Source organism: Lissotriton vulgaris, chromosome 2_1 (assembly GCF_964263255.1).
Source record: "Lissotriton vulgaris chromosome 2_1, aLisVul1.2, whole genome shotgun sequence".
In the NCBI taxonomy this organism is placed as follows: Eukaryota; Metazoa; Chordata; class Amphibia; order Caudata; family Salamandridae; genus Lissotriton; species Lissotriton vulgaris.
In genome coordinates this window covers 16,746,786-16,772,347 of record NC_141687.1, presented here as the reverse complement: position 1 = coordinate 16,772,347, position 25,562 = coordinate 16,746,786, and the positions used below count along the sequence as shown (strand labels likewise).

Genomic DNA, 25,562 nt, shown 5'->3' with positions numbered 1-25,562 from the left:
GACTGAAAGAGACGGCTACAGAGATGAGCGGTCTCCGCATGTCTGCAGCTCAGCCCACATAAACCAGCCGAGACATCCTAGAGTGAATGAGACAGACGCCGGCTGGAGGGAGGCGAGAGGCTCGCAGGAGACACGAAGAGACAGCGGAGACCTGGTCCTCCACTAGCCGAGTGCAGGCACTCGAGAACCGGCCTGAAAGACTGCATGCAAGAGACAGCCACGGGCGAGACATCCAGGCACAGCGGCTGCTAGAGAGGCCCTGGACGACTGCCCTGGGACAGACATCTCTGGCTTGTGGAGAGACCGCTGCAGTCTCCTGCCCTGGGACTGAGACATCTTTGGCTTGTGGAGAGACCGCTGCAGTCTCCTGCCCTGGGACAGAGCACCGAGTGTGAGGCACCGGGCAGGACCCGGGGGGCCCCTGCACCCCCTGGCCTGACTCAAGGAGGAGTGCCGGCTTCGAGGGGTGACCCTGCCCGGAGAGGAGTGGACCACCTGGAGAGGAGCACCCCAGGGAGTGACGTCAGGGCAGCGCCCACCTGGATACAGCGGTACCCCAGCAATAAAGGCGAGTAGTGGGGATCCCCCCAGCCTCACCCGGCCACCCCGAGAGACTTCCGGGGTCCGGCCCTGACTCATCACCCGGAGCGCTTTGGGAAACACTGAGGAATTCGAGGCGCTTTGGCATTTCCGGGCTGTCGGGGCTTTAAACCCTGTTTGGCACCGCCCTGTCCGGGCCATCCCGTGTCTCCCCACAGAGCCTGTGTCTCACCTCCGGCCCCCTGTGTCTCAACACCACCCCTGTGTCTCACCTCTGACCCTGTGTCTCACCTCCGACCCCCCTGTGTCTCACCGCTGACCCCGTGTATCCCCACCCCCTGTGTCTCACCTCTGACCCTGTGTCTCACCCTTTTTGTCTCACCTCTGACCCCGTGTCTCACCACCGCCCCCTGTGTCTCCCCTCTGACCCCGTGTCTCCCTACCACCCTCTGTGTCTCCCTACCACCCTCTGTGTCTCACCTCTGTCCCCGTGTCTCACCACCGCCCCCTGTGTCTCACCTCTGACCCCGTGTCTCACCTCCAGTCATCGTCTCCACTGTCTCACCGGATTCGTGTAAACGGGAGTCTCGGCGCCGGCGCCCCGCCTGTGATCTTGCTCCATCGCGCGCTTTCCCGTCCCTGGATCCAAAGGGAGAAGATTCAAAGCCGGGTCCGGCCTCGGACGAGCCCCCCCGGAGCGTGAGTGCGGGTGACCTCTGAACGAGGCACGGTCCGTGCAGAGCTAGAGGGGCTGGAGCCGGCCACAAACATCTGAAGGAGGGGGGCGCCACTTGGGGTCAGTAAAGAAGTGCCTGGGGGGCCCACGGAAGGGCTGGGGCCATGTCACCTCAGGCTCCTGCTGACACGTGCCAGTGACTGCCCCGCAGGGATGGAAAGCCTCGCTGGTGTGTGCCCTCTTCAACCCTGGGATACACCGCTGCCCCCTGTGTGCCCCCTGTTGGGCCCCTGAACTGACCCCTGGGGCAGAAGAGGGGCGCTGACCCGGAAGGAGCCCTTGGGATGGAGACCTTGAAGGAGGTGAGTGATGAGACTGTGGGGGGTAGGGGGGGATTGTGAAGTGGTGTGTTTTATTCAGTCCAAACCTTCCAGCGAGGCGTTGCACCATTCCATTCCACCGTTTTTTTGCTCACGTGTGTCATTTCCTACAGCGCCCACCAGGTGCAAACTAGAATTGTCCGTGCTCAGACGGGACAGATGCCCCCAACCCCTCCACCGACACCCCATGTCCAGGGTCCACAGGTAACACAACTGTGGCGAAGTCCCACAGATAAGGCAACTCGACTCCTATTGATGAAGAGCCAGACACATGTCTGGGACTCATACGTCACCAAAGAGCACGCCCACCTCCCCGAAGACCACTCTACTCTCCCGTCATCGAAAGCCACGCCCACCTCTAAAGACTACGCCCATAACCCTGACAGACCACGCCCACCTCCCCGAAGACCACTCTACTCTCCCGTCATCGAAAGCCACGCCCACCTCTAAAGACCATAACCCTGACAGACCACGCCCACCTCCCCAAAGACCACTCTACTCTCCCGTCATCGAAAGCCACGCCCACCTCTAAAGACTACGCCCATAACCCTGACAGACCACGCCCACCTCCCTGAAGGTCACTCCCACCTCTTGGAGACCACTCTCTTAAACCTAAAACAAATTCGAGGTGGAAATTCTGAAAACAAATGGAGCAAAGGGCCGTGCTTTGGCTGTACTCCATTCCATCATTTTGAGCTCCTCTCTCTACCAGTGTGTTTTTGTGCCCGAGTGTCTAGCATATATTGCAGTATGTTACGTCTAATTGTACTTTGTTTTGTCTTGTAACCTGCACACTTGTCACTCTGTCATCCTGTATTGCACTGTTTGCTCCTCATGTATTTTGTTTGCTCACAATTGTCACTTTTACTTCATGTAACTTTACGTCTGTTTTTGTAATTTATTCACTTGTCATTTTCTGTTTCTTTTTGTAAAGCGCTCTGACGCCTTCGGGTAAAGTCAGCGCTCTATGAAAACGCACAAATAAATAAAATAAATAACCCAAAAGGGACAGTGCCCCCTAAGTTACCAGAGTAAGGTAATGAAATGGGGCAAGGGATGGCTGGGTGTATTTGGCGCACATTAACAATGATGCTACAAGCTTATAACCACTTAGTGAAGTGACTGGTGCTCAGAAGGGGGAGCGCACACTTAACGGCCCTCCAAACCAGGCCACAATATACAGAATCCCCTTTGAGCACCAACATTACAAAGCAGAGCAGTCCATTGTCTGGAGACACGCGCTGATCCGTTCAGTGTAGCGCTCGTGTAGGCCTGGGCATGTAAGGGCATCCCAGACCAGTTACTGCCCGACCTAAGGGCATCCCAGGCCAGTTACTGCCCAATCTAAGGGCATCCCAGACCAGTTACTGCCCGACCTAAGGGCATCCCAGACCAGTTACTGCCCGACCTAAGGGCATCACAGACCAGTTACTGCCCGACCTCGCAGACCAGTTACTGCCCGACCTAAGGGCATCACAGACCAGTTACTGCCCGACCTCGCAGACCAGTTACTGTTCGACCTAAGGCCAGCACAGACCAGTTACTGCCCGACCTAAGGGCATCACAGACCAGTTACTGCCCGACCTAAGGGCATCCCAGGCCAGTTACTGTCCGACCTCACAGACCAGTTACTGCCCGACCTAAGGACATCCAGGCCAGTTACTGCCAGACCTAAGGGCATTCCAGACCAGTTACTGCCCGACCTAAGGGCATTCCAGACCAGTTACTGCCCGGCCTAAGGGCATCCAGGCCAGTTACTGCCCGACCTAAGGGCATCCCAGACCAGTTACTGCCCGGCCTAAGGCCATTCCAGACCAGTTACTGCCTGGCCTAAGGCCATTCCAGACCAGTTACTGTCCGAACTAAGGCCATTACAAAACAGTTACTGTCCGAACTAAGGCCATCACAGAGCCGTTACTGTCTGACCTAAGGGCATCACAGACCAGTTACTGCCGGATCTAAGGGCATCACAGACCAGTTACTGCCCTATATAAGGGCATCACAGACCAGGTACTGCCCAACCTAAGGGCATCGCAGACCAATTACTGTCCGACCTAAGGCCATCATAGAGCGGGAAACATCCTTTACAACACAACTTTTACCACGCAGTGCCTTTACGACGCAACATTTACAAAACCATTACAACTCATTGCGCTGGGAGGCGCTCTAGGATAGGGAATAGGTTTAATTTGCTATCCAACACCTTCCCTACTATCCACGGGGACTGGAGTTGGAATAGTAAATTAAACTATTCACTATCCAGCGCCCCAAAGCACTATGCGTTGTAAAGGCATGCGTTGTAAAAACCGCGTTGTATAGGCATGCGTGGTAAAAGCATGCGTTGTAACGTCATATATCCTCACAGACCAGTTACTGCCAGAACTAAGGGCATCACAGACCAGTTACTGCCCGATCCCTGTATGACCGAGCACCACTTGTCCCTGTGTTGGTAGCTAGTGCAGCCAAGGACATCTAAGGGCATCGCAGACCAGTTACTGCTGGATTTCTGGTGTGTTTGAACGCCACTCGTCCCGGGGTCGATTGGTGAATTCCGCGACTCCTCCGAGCTAACTATCAATCAGTTCGCTCCACCAACTAAGACCCGCCATGCATCACCACCCACAGAATCGAGAGAGCTCCAAATCTGTCTTGCTTTTTTCTTTCCTGTCTGGCCCGTGTGAGGTTTCCTGTGTTGAGTCAAATTAAGCCTCAGGCTTCACTATTACACCGAACGGATCAGCGTCTGACTCACACAGCCACCCTCTCATCCGATGGAGCCCGCCCCCTGCATAGCACTTTGGCCCCGCCCCCTCTGATGACGAGCGTGCTGGCCGCTCCATGAGACGGTTGGTTGTGTTACGGGGTCCAGTCAATGGTCTCGTGCAGTGACGTGTCTGACTCTTCCGCGGTGGCCCGGATGCATGACGTGTTTGTTGTGTCGTGTGAGGCACACACAACACAGAGTAGTGCCAGGCTGGGGGCCGTGGAACTAACACTAAGGCCTAGTGCAATGATGACACGGACACTTGTGTGCTTTGCTCTTCGTCTTCCACGCCGTCGCCAACTGGCAAACGTGCGTGCGTAGACGCTATTTATTAGAACTGATATCACGTGACTGTGACGTGTTCCGTCGGCTACGCCACCGACTAGAACACTACATTCCTTCCCAACAAACTTCAGTAACCACGCCATAGTCTTTCAATATGCGTGTATCATAGTCTATCAGCTGCAAGAGTTTCGGCATGACGGAATAATATTCAGGATAATAAAATAAGAACAGTCTTACATTACATAGTCTTTCAGGCGACTGGAGGGCACCGGGTTCAGTCGCAGCCGGTACTGGGACAGTCGTCGGCTCTGGGTCTCACCAACACTGGACTCTTCCTCGACTCCACTGCTTTCAGACACTGGCTCCGGTCCCGGGCCACTGCGATCAACGTCCTCGCTGTCCTTGTTACCACCTCGACGTGGAGTTTCATTTGGAGCAGGTGGAGCTTCAGTGGGATTGAACAGGTCCATTGGAGCCTGAGGGCTACTGGGGTCTCTGATTGGTGATGGGGATCTGACCGGTGATGGCGCGGAACCCTGGACCACCAAGGGTGTCGCTCTGGTTTCCGAGATCTGGTATTTTTTTGAAATGCGACACATTGCGGGTCACTCTTTCCCGGCCTCGGGACCATGGATCAGACTTATAGGGGAGACGGAATTTACCACTAGTGACCCTGTTCTTCATTATCACCACGTCCCCTCGGGCAATCTTGGATTACTGGGCCCTTCTCCGTAGACTGGTTTGCGCATGTGATCTTCGGCGACGGGACTGCACCTGACATTCATCAGGAGATGCAGGCTGCCATTGCGGATGGTGAGGTATTGAATCCAGGACCACACGTCCCCTAAGCAAATGTCCGGGAGCAACACCTGTGGTGGAGTGGGGGCAGCGTCGGATTGGCAAGGCGGGCATTCGGGAATGGGCCGAAGGGCCGGTGCCTTAGTGCCCTCTGTGGGACGTTTTTTTCTCCCCTGTCCCAGTCCACAGAGAGTGGACTAGGAAAGGGGAGAAAAAAAAAACTGCCCACAGAGTGCACGGAGACAGAGACTGAGAAAATGAAAGCAGCCGGTGGGCTCTCCTTCACCCCTACCCTGCCAAGCAATCAAGCTGAGGCTGGGCTGGGATGGGGTGATTGTTTGCAATAATCGGCCTCCCTGGGGGCCAGGTGTTTCTCAGGCCTTTGAGCCATTTGCACCTCGGCCCCCTGGCGCCCATGCAGCCCAGAAACGGTGTTAGTCTTAGCACCTCGCCCACAGCCCTTCACATTCAGGGCATAGTGGGCGAGGAAGAATGGGTCTTGCTGCCTGGTGATGGGGGGCCTGGTGATGTTTGGAATTTTTTTGTTTCATTTATTTATTTATGCGATTTTATATAGCGCGGACTTTACCCGACGGTGTCAGCGCTTCACACTAGGAACAGCAATAATACATGAGGAGAAAATTATAAGTGGACAAATTACAAAAGCAAACGTTAAGTTACATGAATCAAAAGTGACAATAGTGAGCAACCAAAATACAAGAGGAGCAAACGATACATTACAGGAGGAAAAAGAGATATGTGTGCAGGTTACAAAAGCGTACAAAATAGAAGTAGAGGTAAAATACTGCAATTAATGGCAGACACTCCAGCACAAGAACAAACGTTACGTAGGCAATGGTGGCACTTGTGCAAGCATCTAAAGCAAACAAAAGTGAGAGGAGCAAACCGTGTGTTACAAGAGAAAAGTGACGTGTGCAAGTTACAAAAGGGTACCATACACAGGTACAAGGGTAATACTACAGTAAATGGTAAATACTCAAACTGCCAGAACACACTGGGAAGGCACTTCCCATGCACCAGCTTCACCTCAGCCTCCCCTCTGGCTACCTGGCTACCTTGGATGACCCAGAAAGATGTGTTTTGTGCTCCCCTGCTAGGACATTTTCCCAAGGCCTGGAGGGTTGATTAATTTACTAATTGCAGGGGCCTTATCTCTGTTCATGTGCTCCTGAGCTGAAGGTCTGGGGAGGGCTGAGTAGGTTAGTAATAGCAGGGGCTTTGCTGCTTTTCAGGTGCTCCTGTGCTGGAGGGCTGGAATATTTTTGTGACAAAAAGGGGCCTTGCTATTTTTTTTAGTTGCTCAGCATGTAGGCCATTGTCACCTTGGCCCTGTGTCGTGTGCAAGAACAGTATCCTCCCACTTTTATTCCTTGTCTGTGCAAATGGTGTTTCATGAAAGGGCACGCCCCTTGAATGTGGGCCACGCCACTTAAATATGAGCCACGCCTCTTGAATGTGGGCCACTTTTTTCGTCCGTGCCCGGGCCGAATTGTGATCCCAATCCGACCCTGGTGGGGGGTCTGCCGATAGCTTCTCAGGAATGTAAAGATGGCCAGTTCGATGGAGTGGCCCTTGTCATTGGCAATCCAAATGACCTTATTGAGAGTCCGCATGAACCTTTCGGCCTCACCATTTGCTTGTGGCCATCTTTGAGTGATCCGCCGATGCCGGATACCTAGTGCGTTTACATAGTTAACTAGTTCCTGTCCTTGAAATGGAGGGCCGTTGTCAGTTCGGAGTTCTCGTATGATTCCATGTGCAGCCATGATCTTTTCTAGCTTCGGAATCAGTTCTGCAGCAGTGGTGGTGGACACGATTTCTACCTCCGGATACTTGGAGTGATCATCTATTACTACCATCGTGTGGCGGCCATCAGGAAGACTACCAAAATCAAGACTGACACAGGTCCAGGGAGATTTGGGCCGTGGTTCCACCATGATCGGGGCTGGTCTGGGGAGTTCTCCAGTTACTTGGCATGCGGCACAGGACCTGACGGTGGCCTCGATGAGATCATCCATCAATGGAAACCACACCTTTGTCCGAAGGCTCGATTTCGTCTTCACCATGCCTTGATGGCCTACATGAGCTAGTTCAACCACCTGATCCGTTAAGGATGATGATATTACCAGACTGTGTCCTCGTAGTAGGCATCCCGTGTGATCCTCATTCAGCTCCTCTCGCACGTGGTACAGGCTGTCCATTATGCTTTGGGCCCCAGGAGTCCGGATCTTCCACTCCTCTTTTGCCTTGTGCCAGTTTCCTTTCTGTACGGGCACAATGGCTCGCTGAAGGCATTCATCTTTGCTCGTGGCTTCTGCGATGTGTTCCATGGATATGGGCAGCGGGCATGAGTGGGCAGTGATGCACCTTACGTATTCTTCCGTGTCGGCTGCATCCTCCATTTCCTCCCTAGTGGCAGCTCGGGAGTGTTGTGATAAGTAATCGGCAGGGTTGCGGGATCCGGGCTGGTACTCCACCCGGCAGTTATAGTTTTGGAGCTGTAGCATCCATTTTTCAATGCGGGGCGGCGGTTTGGTGGAGGTCCCGGAAAACAACGCAACCAGTGGCTTGTGATCTGTGGCCACGACAAAAGGTTTCCCATATACATACAGATGAAAGTGTCTGCACCCCCAATGTATTGCGATCGCCTCTTTTTCAATTTGAGAGAACCTCTGCTCGGTCTCTGTAAGGGACCGGCTTGCAAACGCCATGGGGGTCCAGTCTTCATCCACTCGCTGACGCTGCATCAACCTGCCCCTAACCCAACAGGACCAGCATCTACCGCTACCAATGTTAATTTCCGTGGGTCGAAAAAGGCCAATGTGGTGGCTTCTGACAGGGCCTCTTTGATGTCACGAAAGGCTTTGTCTTGTTCCGGGCCCCATCTCCACGGCGTGGCCTCTTTGGTTAGCTCTCTCAGAGGCAGGGTCAGATTGGTGAGGTCTCTCCTGAATCTCCCGCAATAATTTACCATTCCTAGAAAACTTCGGTGATGGAGGTGGGGGGAGTGGCCTCTTTGATATCTTTCACTTTCTCTGGGTCCGAGTTTACTCCTTCGATTGAGAACGTGTATCCGAAGCATTGTATTTTCTGCTTCAGAAATTCACACTTTTCCCGGTGCAGGGTGAGCCTTGCGACCCGTAGCTTACGGAGTACTTGTGTAAGGCGATTGTTGTGTTCCGGTATGGTTCTCGCGTGTATCATGATGTCATCACTGACATTTATCACCCCGAGGATATCAGCAATGAGTTCCTGTATCACATTTTGGAAAACCTCCGCCGCACTCGAAATCCCAAAACTCAGGCGGGTATACCTCCAAAGCCCTAGGTGTGTTGAGTACGTGGTGATGTTACATGAGGACTCATCCAGTACCAGCTGGTGGTAGCCTGATCGCAGATCCAGTTTGGAGAACCAGCACGCTCCCGCCATTTCACCTATGAGGTAATCGATGGTAGGGGTGATGTGGCGTTCCCGCTTGATGGCGGCGTTGGGAAGCCGCATGTCGACTCATATCCGGACCGCCCCCGGCTGCTTGGGTTTTAGCGTGACCACGATCGGCGAGACCCAGGAGTTGGGCTTGTTACCTTCTCAATTATTCCCGCATTTTCGAGCTTCTTCAGTTCTTCTTCGACCGGCGGTCTCTGGTGAAACGCTATTCGGCGGTCTCTGCTGAAACGCTATTCGGCGATGCCTTAGAGCTACAGGTTGCACGGTGTTGTCAATGTGAAGGTGGATTTCCTTTCCTCTGAATTTTCCAATCCCCTTGAACACCTCTGCAAAGTCCATCAGTAGTTGTTGAATGGATTCCTGATGTACTCCAAACGCGAACGATACGACTCCTAGGTCTTCAGCCGCTTTGCATCCTAGCAGCATGCCCTGTCCATCTTCTGACACGAACACATTGGCGGTGACAGACCAATCTCCGTGGGATATTGAGGTCTTGAACTTTTCCTTGATCTTTAGGGGGGTGTTTTGTCCATATGCGAACACAGTGATTGCTGACGGAAGTAGCGCCGGCGGTGGATCCAGAGTTTTGGACATGGCTGAGGCCATCAGTTTGATGGTCGCCCCTGTGTCCACGACGGCCAGAACCTCTTGTGTGCCAATCCTGACGCCACACTGGGGTAGGCTTCTGGTCTTGCGGGCAGCAGTGCCAACCATGTGTACTTTATGCACCGTGCGCTCTTCCTCCTCGTCATCATCCATGTCACTTTGGGTCTGTTCTCCTTCTGGCACCGCGTTTACGACCTGGCGGGGTTTCCGATATTTCTTCGCTCTGCAAACTTTTTCAAAGTGATTGAAACGGCCACAGCCCGAACACCGCTTTCCTTTTGCGGGGCAATCTGCCGCTGTGTGTGGCAGTCCCCCACAGTAACCACACGACTTGGGTTGGCCCGCTGGGGGCGCTCCAAAACCCTTCTTTGCCCATTTCATCGGGGATTTGACCGTGACTTTGTTGACTGGTTCGGCCTTCACAGGCGCTTCCATGTGCGCAGCCCGGGCCTTCGATAGTTCCTTGGTGCGCCCTAACGTTGGAATATCTGCCAGTGGCTTGCCTGATTCTTCGAGAATTCGTTCCCGCAGTTTGGCATAGGAGCACCCTTGGATGATCTAGCCTCGAACCTCTTCGGTGACGTCAGCAAATCCGCACGTGGACGCCAGGCTCTTCAGGCGCGCATGATAGGTATCTAACGATTCTTCTGGCAGTTGTCGTGCCTGCCGGAATATGAACCTCTCGTAGTCCTGGTTAGCCATGGGCTCGAAATGTGCATTCAGGGCGTTGATTAGCGTGTGATGATTCTTGGGAGTGGCTTCCACGAGGGTCTTTGCGATGTGGTGAACGTCTTTGCCTCCTAGATGAAGGATCATGGCCCTTTTTTGCTCTTTGTGGACTTTGGTGGCTTCGAAGAAAATCGTTAATCGGTCCACCCAGTCTTTCCACCTGGGGGCTAATGAGGATGGGGAACCCTCCACCACAAATGGCTCGATGGGGGGTATCGTGGCCATGGTGGGACTCTGTGCACGTTGTGTTCTAGATGTGAATTGACTTGTTTCCTTGAGCTTGATCTAACGCGCTACTCCTTGTGTCCCCTGCCCTTCCGTGGGGTGCTTGCAGCCGCTGGTGTGGCCAAATGCTTGTTAGGCGACACCTCGGTTAACCGTGGTCCTGGTGAATGCTGTGTTTATTACCCCGGTGTCCTGATGTGACGATTCTAGCACCTCGGTGCGATGTCCTGCGCAGTGGAAGAGATCGCCCCTCCCCCACTCGCCGTGAGCCACGTGGCGTTGGGCCTGGAGTAGGCCAAGACCCGATCCTCGAGCTTGAGGGCCAGCGCACCTCACCTGGTGGCCTTGCGCACTGCCACTGCAGTTGCGGTGTGTCCTTCTTCCCTCCGATGCACGGAGACAGCCGCACTTTGGGGAGGGGTCCGCCAGGCACGAGTGCCGCGAGCCGGTGGCCAAGCTCGCGGCCGCCGCACAGCAGACGCGGAACTACAACAGCGAGGGCAATCCCACCCTCGTCGCCAGTTGTGTCGTGTGAGGCACACACAACACAGAGTAGTGCCAGGCTGGGGGCAGTGGAACTAACACTAAGGCCTAGTGCAATGATGACACGGACACTTGTGTGCTTTGCTCTTCGTCTTCCACTCCGTCGCCAACTGGCGTGCGTGCGTAGACGCTATTTATTAGAGCTGATATCACGTGACTGTGACGTGTTCCGTCGGCTACGCCACCGACTAGATACAGTGTTCTATCTCTACGTCATCCCGGCATGAGATGATGGCTCAGTGGACTAATGAACCTGCTGCGGAGGCTGCGCTTGACCTCCTGGTTACCTGTTGGAATCAGCGCCTAGAAGCCCTGGGGCACGTGCGCTATAAAAGTACAGTTGGGTTATGCGACGTCTTGCTGTGGCTGCAACGGTAGAGCTTTAAAGTGCCTCGAGTCCCTCATCACCCTTTTTCAGAGCTTGCACCCCAAGAATACTTCTTATCCCTGCCTTAGAAACAGGACCTCGGCCCTTCCATGAACTCATCAGACCCCCCTAGAAAACCTAAAGTGTCTTGGAATCCTCAGAGCCGGAGTGGAGGCTTCAGGGGGGTCCAGCCTTAAAGTTCCAGATCCCCCCCCCCTCCCCCCCCAAACCATAGCTCCGGGTCATATGCACCTCCCTATTAAGTGCTCTCATGTCTCTCTGTCCTGGACTCTGCCCTGCGTTTTTTGACTTCCCCTGTCCTAAACTCTGCACTTCTTTCAGTTCTTGAAGCACGAACGGTGCTTCCCTAGAACTCATTATGTTAAGACTCTTTGGCAGACAGGAAGTTCATTACACACAAGTCAAGTAAAAATATATGTTTATAGTCTTTAAACAAATGCAAGAGACAGTATCACAGAATAAAATATTCACATAAAAAGCAGTAAAACCTTGTAAAAATTGATCCTATAAAATTTTTTACACACCCTTATACGGTTACTAAACGCCAATAAAATTACATTTGCGTTAAAACTTAATATTACATTTAAAACACATTCCTTTCATTTACTACAAAATGTAGTTTCATTAGTTTAAAAATTCATACAGTACTACAGATTATTCCTGATTTCTTAGTGCACTCAGGGCCACCTTTACATATTTCCCAAGGGCAATTGCAATGTCAATAGTGGGGATTTCAGTTAATAGGTTGGCCGCCTGCGCCCTTGTTCTCATATCGTGTTTTAGGAACACTGGGCACAGCCACTGTTTCCGCTGATCTAATGGTGTCAAACAATCAACTAAGATATGTAGCAGGTCTCCTTTGGTTCCCAGCGTACACCTGCAGCGCCCTTGCTGATCTAGCATTTTTGCTTTGAGGTCTCTGTTTATTAACCATGGGTTGATCCCAATGTGCAGCCTTAGAATCTCCTGCCTGTAGCCGCGATTGGGTAGGATGCCTATGTAGGGGAACCAATTTTCGTTGGACCAAGCGTTTATCATGTGTGCTACTGATTTCTTCTTCGCTAGATAACCTATGTCATTCATTCTGGACACTTCCTTCCCATTTAGCTTCAACTCGCTCTTGGTACAAAGAACTTGAAATGTTTCCTGGGCCACATCTACCTTTAACCTTTTACAGATTTGCACCAGTCTTTCCCTGCTGGCCTTTGCCCATTTTAGATCACTATTCTGTATTTCTTTCCTGCACCAGGGTGCTACTTGTTGCCCTTCTGGGTCTTCAAGTCTTTCCCACAACCAGGATTCCTATCACTGGTGATGACTCGGCCCAGACCAGCCGTGTGTGTTCACTGGACACATTACCCCTGTGCGAGGCAGGAAGGGTTGGGGGGGGGTGGGGGGGTTGGGTTCTTCTTAGAGGCTGCTTTTGAAGAGCCGCAGAGTTCCTTGTGTTTCAAGTAGTTTTCACTCTACAAGAAGTGTCAGGATAACTCTGGGGATTAATGTACCTGTTTGAGAGAGAGACTTGTCAAGTGGCAGTTTTGTCTCATCTAAGGTAGCCCAGAGTGTTGATGTGCCTGCTGCAAAGGACAGGTGCCATGCAGATCTGGAACAGTATTTTCTGTGCATAGCTCAGTGGGTTACTGCTTTTGTTACTGTGCAGTTCATGAGTCGCAGTCCTAGCTCACAGTGCTAGATTATGACGTGTCATCAAAGAGCTGCATGGGTCAGGGTAGAAAGTAATGTCTTTTTCTTCAGATTTGCATCTTCCTAATGTTGCTAAAGATGGTTTGTTTGGGTTGAAATGCATTCTTATTATTGAACTCCACCTACTGTGTTACGGCCCGAATCCTGAGTTTGTGCTTCTGCAGACCAAGCACTTTAAAAAAAAAAGTGCCCACCACCATGGACGACATGTGACGACACCTTGTCGCCCCCTTTGTCTTTTGTAACATTTGTATGCACCTATTTCCACATGGGATACCTTGTCTCTGTATGTGTGTGTGATGTAAAGCGCTCTGACACCCTACGCTAGCACAAGGCGCTCGTACACCTGAAGGGGTCTTGGCGCTGCCTGGAAAAAAGGTGATGTGAAGTGTTGAGGAGGTGAGGTCCTTTATGCAGAGGAGCCAGGGTGTCAGAGCTTTCCAAAATGTGGAAGACTCTGGGAGTCTTGAGTTCAAAGGGAAGGGGTGCAGGTCCCTAAACTCCTGCCACCCCATCGTGCCCATCTGAAAGTGGGCACCTCCGTGTTTTGTTTCCTGCGGGGGGCGTGGGGCTCTGAGGGGGGGGGGGGGGGGGTGGGACTCTGAGGGGGGCGCCGGGGCTCTGAGGGGGGCGCTGGGGCTCCGAGGGGGGCGCTGGGGTTCTGAGGGGGGCGCTGGGGTTCTGAGGGGGGCGCTGGGGCTCTGAGTGGACGCAAGGGTGCCGGGGCTCTGATGGGGCGCAGGGCTCTGAGAGGCGCGCACCACCCGAAGCGCCGACGGAGTGCCGCTGGTCCAAGATCCTGTAGCGCCTTGAGGGCAGTCCATAGTGCCTTCAATGGAATCCTTTTTTCACAGGCGCCCATGGTGTTGAAAGTTAGGAAGGTGAAAGATGAGTGGAGCTGCTGCGTTTTGTAGGGTTTGAAGTTTAGATCCTCGTTGTTGTTGTATTTCTGTAGTCCAATACAGCGTTGAGAGAATGAACACAGACCGGCGTTCTCCGCTCACCATTTACTATGCTTTAAAAGCGGTTACAATTGAATATATATTGAAGCATGTGTTGTAAGGTGCGCCGTTTGTGCCGAGATCGTTTAGGGGGGGATTTTGGGGGGACCCTTTGTGGTGATCTCGTATAAGCTCCGACCCCCCCCAAGAGTAAGGAGAATGTGGCTTCATTTTTAGGACTTTGTGGATTTTACTCGAAATTCATTCAAAACTTTTCTGCTAAAACTGTTGGGTTAAGAGAATTGTTAAAGAAAGAGAAACATTTTACATGGGAGAAAAACAGTACAGAAGAATTTGAGGGTCTAAAAAATGTAATTATTTCAGCAGGTGTTCTTGTACCGTTTGATCCAACAGAGCAATGTATCATTACAGTAGATTCCGGTAATGACGGTTTGGGTGCAACAATTTCACACATGAAGGGACAAATTGAAGTGACAATCGGTTTTGCTTCTAGGTTTTTGAGATCCAATGAAAACGTTTTTTTTCTGTTATTGAAAAAGAACTTTTGGGCTGTGGTTGGGCAGTTGAAAGACTTAAATGTTTTGTTTGGGGAAGAAAATTCATTCTGAAGACTGACCACAAACCGTTAGTCAGTATTTTGAGTGGTGGTGCTAATAAAGATCACACAGCAAGAATAGCGAGGTTAAGTTCAAAACTTTTACAATACAATTTCATTGTTGAATACATCCTAGGTGGCGAGAACGTAAGGGCGGGTTACTTATTTCGTTCACCTTTAAGTTTAACTGAGAACCCAGAAAATAATAATGAAATGATGAGTGTTTGATTGCTTGTGTTGATGTTTGCCACCACACTCCATTTACAGAACAAGACTGGATGCCGGAATCTTCCAAAGATGTTGCGTTGGATAGTGTGAGGAATTATGCCATGAATGGTTGGCCATAAGAACAAGTTTTACCCCAGGATTTGCAACCTTATTTTAAAGTTTCTGATGAATTGTCAGTTGAAGAAGATGGAATGTTGGTGCGGGGAGACACGTTTATACCACCTGTCTCTTTAAGAGATCATGGTGTATGGTCGTGAGGGACTCTTGGGCCAGACCATAACCAAAAGAAGCATCCGAGACCGTTATTGGTGGCCTGGGATGGATGCTGCTATTATTGCTAGTGTTCAAGCATGTGTTATTTGTGCCACTAGTGATAAAGGACCCAAAACTGACGCCGTTCCCCTTCAACCTGTAAAACTACCTGAATTTGTGTGGTCCAAACTTGCCTCAGACTTCAGTGGACCATTTGGTGTTCTTTCACGAAAGTTCAAATTTGCTATTGTGGTTGTTGACTACTATAGTAAATGGTGGGAAGTAACATTTGTTGAAGAGGCAAACGCGGCTAGTGTTATCAATTTTATTAAAAATGTGTTGTTGAGAGCAGGTTTTCCTAAAGAAATCGTCTCCGACATGGTGTCCAATTTATTTCAAAGGAAGTGAAAAGTTTCCCGAATCTAATGCCATTAAACACAAGTGTGTTGCTTTATATCATCCCCAAGCAAACGGTTTAGTAGAAAAATGAACTGCACCCTGACAGAGTGTACACAGTGGGCAGTTCCAAACAAGATAGATGTGTCCAAGGCTGTTGAAAGAAATGCTGTGGTCACATAGGTCCTGTCCTAATGCTGTCTCTGGTCTCTCACCATTTGAGATTTCACGGAGACGTCTTCCTGCTTCCAGGTTGTGTCCTGCATGGTTAAGAGAGTGTTAGAACAAGAATGAACATATGTTAAATGTGAACAAAGTTGTTAGACCTAAAGTGGAAACATTTCAAGCTAAAATGAAGAGTCACTATGACACTCTGCATAGAGTAAAATCTATAGAAAGAGACTTATGTGAGGGAGATTGGGTTCGGGTCAAAGATCCCAATCATGTCCTTAAGGGGATGTCAAAATGTAAACCTCCTGTCAGCATTGACGTTGTGACCAGGAATGCAGTGAGAACCGGCGGGAACGAATGGTGGGATAAAGGAAGGGTTGTGAAGGTACATCCTCGTGATGTTCCTCCTCGGGATCTTTCTGTTCCTTTTCATTCATCTTTGCGTCCTCGCGCTGTTCCTTTTTCATCCTCTTCTTCTTCTGACATTGATGTTTCAGAGTCGAAGCCTTCTGTTCATCCTTTGTCTCATCGAAGGAGTAGTGGACGGAATATTGTTAAACCTTTGAGATTTCGTGATTAAATTCTTTTGTGATTGAAATTCTTTCATATTCACTTATACTGTTTAGTATTTGTATCTATTTTATTTATGCAATGTTTTGATTTACTATTTGTTTTGCATTTATTTATTGTAAGCAAGGGAGATATTGTGGTGATCTCATGTTAACTACATTCCAGTATTACGTCGCTGGAATGTAGAATGTCCAATGTTGGTTTACGGTTGAGAGACTCCTTGCGTGTCAGTTACTTTGGGACTGCTGAGGTTGTGCCAAATGAATACACAACGTAAAGTACTTCTGTCTACTGCCTTTTGTGATGATTACTTCTCCACACCCTCCTTGTAGTGGTCGGGCCCTCTCGCTGCGCTCACTATGCACCCCAGGGGGGCTGGACTCATCACATTTGCCAGGGCTGTTTGGGGTTCCCAGTCCGACCCCGACTCTGTGTTGTCACTTGTTAGTGATAAGTTGTACCCAATCCATGCGACATTCTGGATAATTGACTTTAATATTGAGCCACGTTTTGCATATTCAAATTACCCCACGGCTGGAGCGTCCCTGTGTTTTTGTACCTTAATGTGACGCAACAAAGTTCTGGTGAGTGACCGTCGATTCGATTCATCCAGCTTTATTCGGTTGGAGGAGCTAGCAGACCAGCAGAAAATATACATATACAACAATCAAATCCAATTACACAAATATCATCTTAATTTATTGTTTTTAAATGATTTTAATGTACTAAACAAATACAGTATTTTTTTCTAACATGAATTGATTTTAGATAAACATCTCAACAGAAACTCAGATCTCGGGGTCTCCTCGTGCAAACAAGAGGCTCTTAGCTGCTTTTGAAGTTTTTACATTATGTTTCTTGAACAAAGGTTTTAAATAGACCAGTCTATAATTCAGATACAGATCACACAAAAGTAGAAAGTGCATAGTGCTCTGTTCGGAGTGCTCATCACATGGGCATAAAGTGACGGGCCGCATTTTCATTCCGGGTAATGCAACTAGATGGGGGACCATACCCAGTCTCATCCTTGTTAGTACATAACGGTGCGAGGGTCTTGTAACTAGTGACTGATACCTCTGGAAGCCTTCGGTATCTATAATCAATTGATAAAACAGGTATGTGGTTTATTTCCCCCACAGTTCGCATCCTACAATCCTTTTTATGGGCAAAGAACGTGTTCTTAATCTCTTGTTTAGACCTGCCTCTCGCATCAGTTGGACTGTCCTGAATCAGGAGCATAAATAAGTCTTTGTTGACATCTGCTATATATTAAAGCCAAGAAATCGTAAACAATTGTCCAATTAGAAGCAATCCTTGACAATAGGTTGAGAAATGTTGTCTCTTCTTTAGACCAAATTGATCTCCATAGCATTAGAGGTCTAAGAGCGATCAAATCTGACAGGTATCTTAGCCCAACTTCACAGAGTATTAACTCGGAGGATGCAGATGCAGGCAGGCATAAAAGTTTATTTTTTTTTTTTAAAGGAATTTTCCTCCACTTGCAATAGCTGGCTGGTGTTGTAGCCCCACACCCCTGCACTATATAGTGCAATAGAGGCACGTCTAGTTATGTAGATGTCTGTCATGTCTTTAATGCGTGGTTCCCCAACTTTGGAAGCAAACCGAAAGGCCCCATGCACACTTTTTGACATCTTTGCACGAGCATTAGACATTTCGGAAGACCAATTACCATTGCCAGAAAAAGTTAACCGAGGACATCAAAAATTGTCAACGTTCTCCACTTTCGCACCATCTATAAAAAAGTATTTCAATTTCCTGGGTTTAATACCAGAGACCATAGTATAAGTTTTGGCCTTATTGATTAACAACTTCCTTCACCTGAATAAAATCTGCGAACCTATCTATTAATCACTGTAGGCCTACCGGAGTTCTAGATTAAAGCACATCATTTTGTGTTCCTGCATGGCACGGGCCCCGGGCCCCAGTGGCAGAAGGCTGCTCTGGTTTACTGTACTGCCAAAGCGTCGTGAAGGTACTTCTGCTGTCCTCGACTCTGCCCCGCGTTCCCTTCTTGACATTACTCCTAAATTCCCTCTCTGGTTTTTAATCTCCCCCACGTACAGTTTATTGTTCTTTACATAGGTCCTGGGACAGTGGGGGCCACTGTAGATTATCTGCGGTGGGGGCTGTCTCTTACCACTGTTGTCGCGTGGCCTTGAGACCCACTGTTCGCTCGACTCTCCAAGGGTAGTAAGGGCGGGCACTCCCTGCTGGTAGAGCCTCCTAAACATGCATCAGGGATTAATTTACGCAGTTGGGGAGCACCACAGAGCCCTTTTAGGGTTAGACCGATTTTAATCCATTGTAACTTGACCCAGATCAAGAAATAGAAATATAGAATAAAGGAGGAAGATATAAAAACCGGGCAAATCAACGAAAGAGCTTTCGGGAGTGAGTCAAAGAGACAGCGAGTGGAAGGGGGTGTAAGAAAGAAGCATGAGGTGGAATCTAGATCTGGCGGCCTCAGTATTCATGAGATAAAGAGACGAGGGTGGAAGGAAGAGGCATGAGGTGGAATGAAGATCTGGCGGCCTCAGTATTCATGAGATTAAGAGACGGGGGTGTAAGAAAGAGGCAGGAGGTGGAATGAAGATCTGGCGGCCTCCCTATTCATGAGATAAAGAGACGGGGTGTAAGAAAGAGGCATGAGGTGGAATGAAGATCTGGCGGCCTCAGTATTCATGAGATAAAGAGGCGGGTGTAAGAAAGAAGCATGAGATGGAATGAAGATCTGGCAGCCTCCGTATTCATGAGATAAAGAGACTGGGGGTAAGAAAGAGGCATGAGGTGGAATCTAGATCTGGCGGCCTCAGTATTCATGAGATAAAGAGACTGGGTGTAAGAAAGAGGCATGAGGTGGAATGAAGATCTGGCGGCCCGAGTATTCATGAGATAAAGAAATGGGGGGGTGTAAGAAAGAGGCATGAGGTGGAATGAAGATCTGGCGGCCTCCGTATTAATGAGATAAAGAGACTGGGTGTAAGAAAGAGGCATGAGATGGAATGAAGATCTGGCAGCCTCCGTATTCATGAGATAAAGAGACGGGGGTGTAAGAAAGAGGCATGAGGTGGAATGAAGATCTGGCGGCCTCCCTATTCATGAGATAAAGAGACGGGGTGTAAGAAAGAGGCATGAGGTGGAATGAAGATCTGGCGGCCCGAGTATTCATGAGATAAAGAAATGGGGGGGGTGTAAGAAAGAGGCATGAGATGGAATGAAGATCTGGCGGCCTCAGTATTCAAGAGATAAAGAGACGGGGGTGTAAGAAAGAGGCATGAGGTGGAATGAAGATCTGGAGGCCCGAGTATTCATGAGATAAAGAAATGGGGGGTGTAAGAAAGAGGCATGAGATGGAATGAAGATCTGCGGCCTCAGTATTCAAGATATAAAGAGACGGGGCTGTAAGAAAGAGGCATGAGGTGGAATGAAGATCCGGCGGCCTCAGTATTCATGAGATAAAGAGACGGGGTGTAAGAAAGAGGCATGAGGTCAAATCTAGATCTGGCGGCCTCAGTATTCATGAGATAAAGAGACTGGGTGTAAGAAAGAGGCATGAGGTGGAATGAAGATCTGGCGGCCCGAGTATTCATGAGATAAAGAAATGGGGGGGTGTAAGAAAGAGGCATGAGATGGAATGAAGATCTGGCGGCCTCAGTATTCAAGAGATAAAGAGACGGGGGTGTAAGAAAGAGGCATGAGGTGGAATGAAGATCTGGAGGCCCGAGTATTCATGAGATAAAGAAATGGGGGGTGTAAGAAAGAGGCATGAGATGGAATGAAGATCTGCGGCCTCAGTATTCAAGATATAAAGAGACGGGGCTGTAAGAAAGAGGCATGAGGTGGAATGAAGATCTGGAGGCCTCAGTATTCATGAGATAAAGAGACGGGGGTGTAAGAAAGAGGCATGAGGTGAAATCTAGATTTGGCGGCCTCAGTATTCATGAGATAAAGAGACTGGGTGTAAGAAAGAGGCATGAGGTGGAATGAAGATCTGGCGGCCTCAGTATTCATGAGATAAAGAGACGGGGGTGTAAGAAAGAGGCATGAGGTGGAATGAAGATCTGGCGGCCTCCGTATTCATGAGATAAAGAGAAGGTGGGTGTAAGAAAGAGGCAGGAGGTGGAATCCAGACTAGAGAGCCTCTATATTCATGAAATAATAATGAGGCAGTGTTCAGTGTGGAAGGTGGAAGCGTGAGATGGAGTGAAGACTACGTGGCCTCAGTATCCATGAGATAAAGAAAGAGGGAGGGTAGTGAGGTGACAGACCAGAGGTATGAGGTGGAATGTATTCATGAGATAAACAGAGAGCAAGTGAAGTGAGGTTAAAGATGATGCATGATGAAGAGTGCAGACTACGTGGCCTTGGTATCCATGAGATAAAGAGACAGGAAGTGATGTGATGTTCAAGACGAGGCATGAGGCGGAGTGAAGACTACCAGTCTTGGTATTCATGAGATAAAGAGAGGGAGTGTAGTGAGGATAAAGACGAGGCATGAGGCGGAATGTAGGCTCGGCAGCCTCCGTATTCATGAGGTAAAGAGACGGGAAGTGATGTGATGGTAAAGACGATGCATGAAGTAGAGTGAAGACTACATGGCCTTGGTATCCATAATCAAGAGAGAGGGAGTGAGGTGAGGTGAAAGACCAGAGGTAGGAGGTGGAATGTAGGCTCGGCAGCCTCAGTATCCAGGAGATAAAGAGAGAGGGAGTGTGGTGAGGTGAAAGAGACGAGGGTTGAGGTGGAATGAAGAGGACGCAGCCTTGGCATTCATCTGCCCTGCCATTCAGCAGTCCTGGCAGGAAGTGTCTTAAGAAAAGCTTGTCCAAAAAGAGCTATTTATTTCCAGAGGCACCTGTCTTTTATTTGCTTTCAGTAAAGTAGGGAAGTTAAAATCTAGAACCCTCCATAACCAGAACTTGCTTGGGTCTTGCGAGGCGGGGACGCAACTCCACATAGAATCTTAAAAGTTGCAGAGTGACACTGTGTTAGTTGAAATATCTGCTTTGGGTGTCAAAGTTAAGGAATAGAGAGAGGAGTGATGTGATCACATAACTTTAAAAACTCTCCAAATCTGAGGAGTAATTCAGGGTAGTCAGAATTCACGGGGTTTAACTCTCTGGAATTCCATGGAGTTTTGACTACCCTTTATTACTCCTCAGATTTGGAGAGTTTTTAAAGTTAGTCGATCACGTCACGTCCTCTCTCTATTCCTTAACTCAGCGAGATTGTGCGGAATTCAGCAAGCAGCAGAATTCCGGTCCATTGTGCTGCTCGTGCTGATTTTTAGCACCAAGAGATTGTCTTGGACTGTAAAACCAGCGGAAACAGCACCATGCGGCACACCAGAGGACGCTGCTTCTTTCTGCCGCTCAAGTAGATTTTTTACTCGAGTGGAAGCTTAACATGAGCAGTAGTGACCTGCTGTGAGCACCCGCTGTGACACTCATTTTTCCGATCTCACCTATGTAAATTTGGTAAGCCACGTGCTAGAAAAACTCTGCCACACAGTGGTTGGCAGCGTTTTTCCTACTCCGCGTTCCAAGTGGAGCGTGGAGTGCGCAAATCTCCACAAACTCCGCCGGAGGAGCAGAGTTTACCGTCCACCCCTAGTTTAGAAGCCCTGGTCATTGAGAAACAGTAGATGGTATATTACAATGTATCAAGTGTGCAATGTTGAAATGCAATGAGAGATTGATCAGTGGGTTGAAGCCCAGGGGTTAAGAATCTTCTGAAATGTTCCAAAAATCAACACTTGCTGTTGCTTAAAATGAGCTTGAGCTTCCACCCAAGGCGGAAGGAGGGAATAAGCCATGAGACCCCTGGGAGTCTTGGATGTGTGTTTCAACAAACCTCATGAAAAAACAAGGGAGAGAGTTAGAACAGCATGTGGGCCGTCCCTGTCCCCAGGTAATTATGACTTCAATAACTTAGACCAGGGGTCCCCAAACCGGTCCTGGAGGGCCGGATCCATGCCAGATTTTTAAAATAACTACATGTATCTCAATGGGGATATCCAAAAAATCTGGCATGGATCCAGCCCTCCAGGACCAGTTTGGAGACCCCTGACTTAGACGGTCCTCAGATGGTCCGTGCCCAAAATTGCACGATGTGGAGACTGGAACCCGGGAACCAAGTTGAATCTGTTGCAAAATCTGCAGCTCTGGTAGCTAGGCCACATCTCCTCCTCTGATGGTTCTGGTGCCACCAGAGGGACCATCTTTGACCCGACGGACACTTATCTGTGATGTACGGTGAAAAACAACCCATTTGCCTCTCTTGGGTGGGAAGTGGGTGAAACAGACTCCTACAAAGTCTGAGAATGTGTGGGCAGGTATGAGGCAGGCTCTCATCCCTGCATCCCTCAAGGTTCTCTGAAGGTCAGACCTGCCCGGTGGGTCATCCTGCTCGTGGGTGGGTTAGTCCAGGGAGGACCTTCCTGTGGCTTCAGCCTGCTGACCCTTTTCTTTCTTCTGTCAGTATTTCTCCTCTCCACAAAGGGCTGGACTTTTAAATCCCTGTCCGCGTTTCTCTGTCACACAGAGCTGGCATTGAGGAAGGCAAACAAGCCGAAACGCGTCTGCCAGGTGTTACAGCAGTGGCGATTTTTCATCAAAGCAAGATGTGCCCTGATGGTGAAAATAAAGCTTTTCTCTACCGTACCTGAGCATGTGTCAGCCCGTTTTTAGCAGAAGCGGGATTGGTGGACTATATATAACTCTATCTATCTCTAGCTTAGGAGACTAGAATCTCAGTTCGTTTTAGAACTAGACAGCAGATTTCCCAATGGATTGAACACTACGGAAGACTTACATGTTTTCTTATAACCATGATTTCCTCTTTATCTTTGAAATATGCAATTTCCCGCTTTGATCTGCCTCAAAATACCATGAAATGTTATGAATTTTACTTTAATTATTTCACACCTCATGTACTTTTTGCACATTTGTTTTTTTTCCCTTTTTTTCACTGGATAGAGGATTCACACTACTTTCCCCACTGTTTTTGGGACACAGACACTATGACAATATTTTGGTTTGTTTTTGCCCGATATATTTTACATGAATTTACTTTGGAAGTTATTGGATGGATCTCTATTTTGGGGTTTTGAACAACATGATGTTTTCGACATATATAATAGAAATTTTTCTTATTAGTGCTGTAAATATTGTAGATAAACCACCACTGCATTTATGCAGAAATGTAACAAACTGCTGATATGAAATGGGCAACGATTTTTTATGGTTCAATTTTATTTAATAGATTCATAATATATGATTTATAATATTTTACCATAAAATTATTTATAGATATTTATATGTATTCATGCATTGTTGCACATATTGTCTTCCGCTTTTTGCACAATTTGCATTTGCACTTTATTTGCGTAAATTGCACTTCCAAATACAAAGTGATTATTGTTTACATTTCTTTTTGGATCGACAGCAGTTTATCTGGTTTGAGCATTTATGCTTGTATAACTACATATTCCAACTTGCCAATTACAGCGCATCTCTAATTACTTACATTTTGTTAATATTGGTTTATAAATGATTCAGATTCATTTATTAACTCATTAGATAATGTCGTTAACTATACTTCCTTTTAGATTCTTTGAACGTTATTCATTGTTTGGAAAACAGACTGTATGTCAGTTATGTGTAGTGTGTCTTCTGTTTTCATTTCTCATCACATGGTGTCGCAAAAGTGAAAAAAACACAATGTGAAACTGTGAAAAAAATCGTGCATTGTACCATTTATAAAGGGTATTTGTTCATTAGCCTGACGATCTGTAACCAAGGGCGGATGCCCGAAACGCGTCAGATTTTGTAAACTCTCTTTTGCAATAAACTCTGCTGAAAATACGTTGGGACTTGCGTGGTCTTTCCTATTCCTACCTGTTGGGTGGCGACGTGGTAAGAGACTGCTGTTTCTTCATATATATATATATATATATATATATATATATATATATATATATATATATATATATATATATATATATATATATATATATAATCTATATATATCTAACCACGTAAATTCCAAAGAACCAACGAAATGAGCCGCCACTCACAGCCACTGTTCTTTGCAAAGCTTTTTATTTTCTTTTGGTCACAGAAAACCAACGCATTTCGGTAGTTACATCTACCTTGCTCACGGTCAATTGCTTCTGAGAATACACATTATTTAAATTACCCATACTACCCGGAAAGCATGTGATTCTCATGCTTCCAGTTTGTGTTCCTACTGGGAATTCTGGACAATGTAGTTTTCTTTTTCTTTGAAAACGTTATTCCCATCATAGTTACTAATTGGTATTTGTAGACCCCCTGTCTATTTAACCATACCATTAGTGCTGCGCATTCAAATTATACAGTCAAGTGGTGTGTGTATATATATATATATATATATATATATATGTATATATATATATATATAATCGAGCCCCAACTTTGCACTCTTCGAACCCCACCTCCCACACAGTTCCTTTCAATCAGAAAATGGTGCACTACTTTCTCCATGCCAGCCGGTATACCATACCCCAGTTGAGCACAGACAATTGCGAATTCGTAACATGGAATGGTGCACCCAAACCATGGAAAGGCCACCATTCCATATGTGGTTATAGCATCCTCTTTAAACATGCCGTGGCCCACTGAGAGGATAAAGAGCTTCGAAAACCCACGTTTAGAGCGCACATTCTACTAAAGTCTGTGCGCGGCATGGAGACGGATTTATCTTTTTTAACCAGCGCGCACAATAGATTTTTAAACACTCGTTTTAGATCGAACCAACTTCTCCATTTACTGGTTTCGCCCACATATAGAAGATGGAGGTCACTGTTATGTTATGTTAGAGACATTTGTAAAGCGCAGCGGTTACCCTGGGGTGTCCTGGCACTAGCTACAGTCCTCCGAGGGATACATACTTTGCAGCCAGTTTATGAATCAAACGGCCACGTTTTTAGGGCCTTCCTAAAAGCCAATCGATCTGTATGTAGCATTCCTCAGATGGATGGGGGTCATTCCAAGCCTTTGCTGCACCAGCAGCAAAACTTCTGTCTCCCCACCTAGCTTTTCTTGTAGGTGGTACTGTCACTAGCTTGAGATTCGCTCCGAGGGAGCAAAGTGATCTTTTGGGCACGTACCCCTGTGGCTGCGACAATCCGTCTCCATGGGATACCCTTCACTTTGTCTTTCTCTGTAAATATTTTTCATACCCCATTCAAGTGGGTCTTAAAGGGCTTTTGAAAGATCT

General features: G+C 48.3%; 1 protein-coding gene across 1 annotated transcript in view; it reads left to right on the top strand.

Annotated features, from left to right (window-relative positions):
* Positions 1-1,473: 1,473 nt before the first annotated feature.
* LOC147729472 (unconventional myosin-X-like) overlaps positions 1,474-25,562 on the top strand; it is a 763,954-nt gene continuing 739,865 nt past the window's right edge. The window contains exon 1 of the mRNA XM_086954339.1: positions 1,474-1,578. Coding sequence (XP_086810465.1) covers positions 1,561-1,578 — 18 coding nt within the window. The 5' untranslated portion in view covers positions 1,474-1,560. The remainder of the gene's footprint in view (positions 1,579-25,562) is intronic.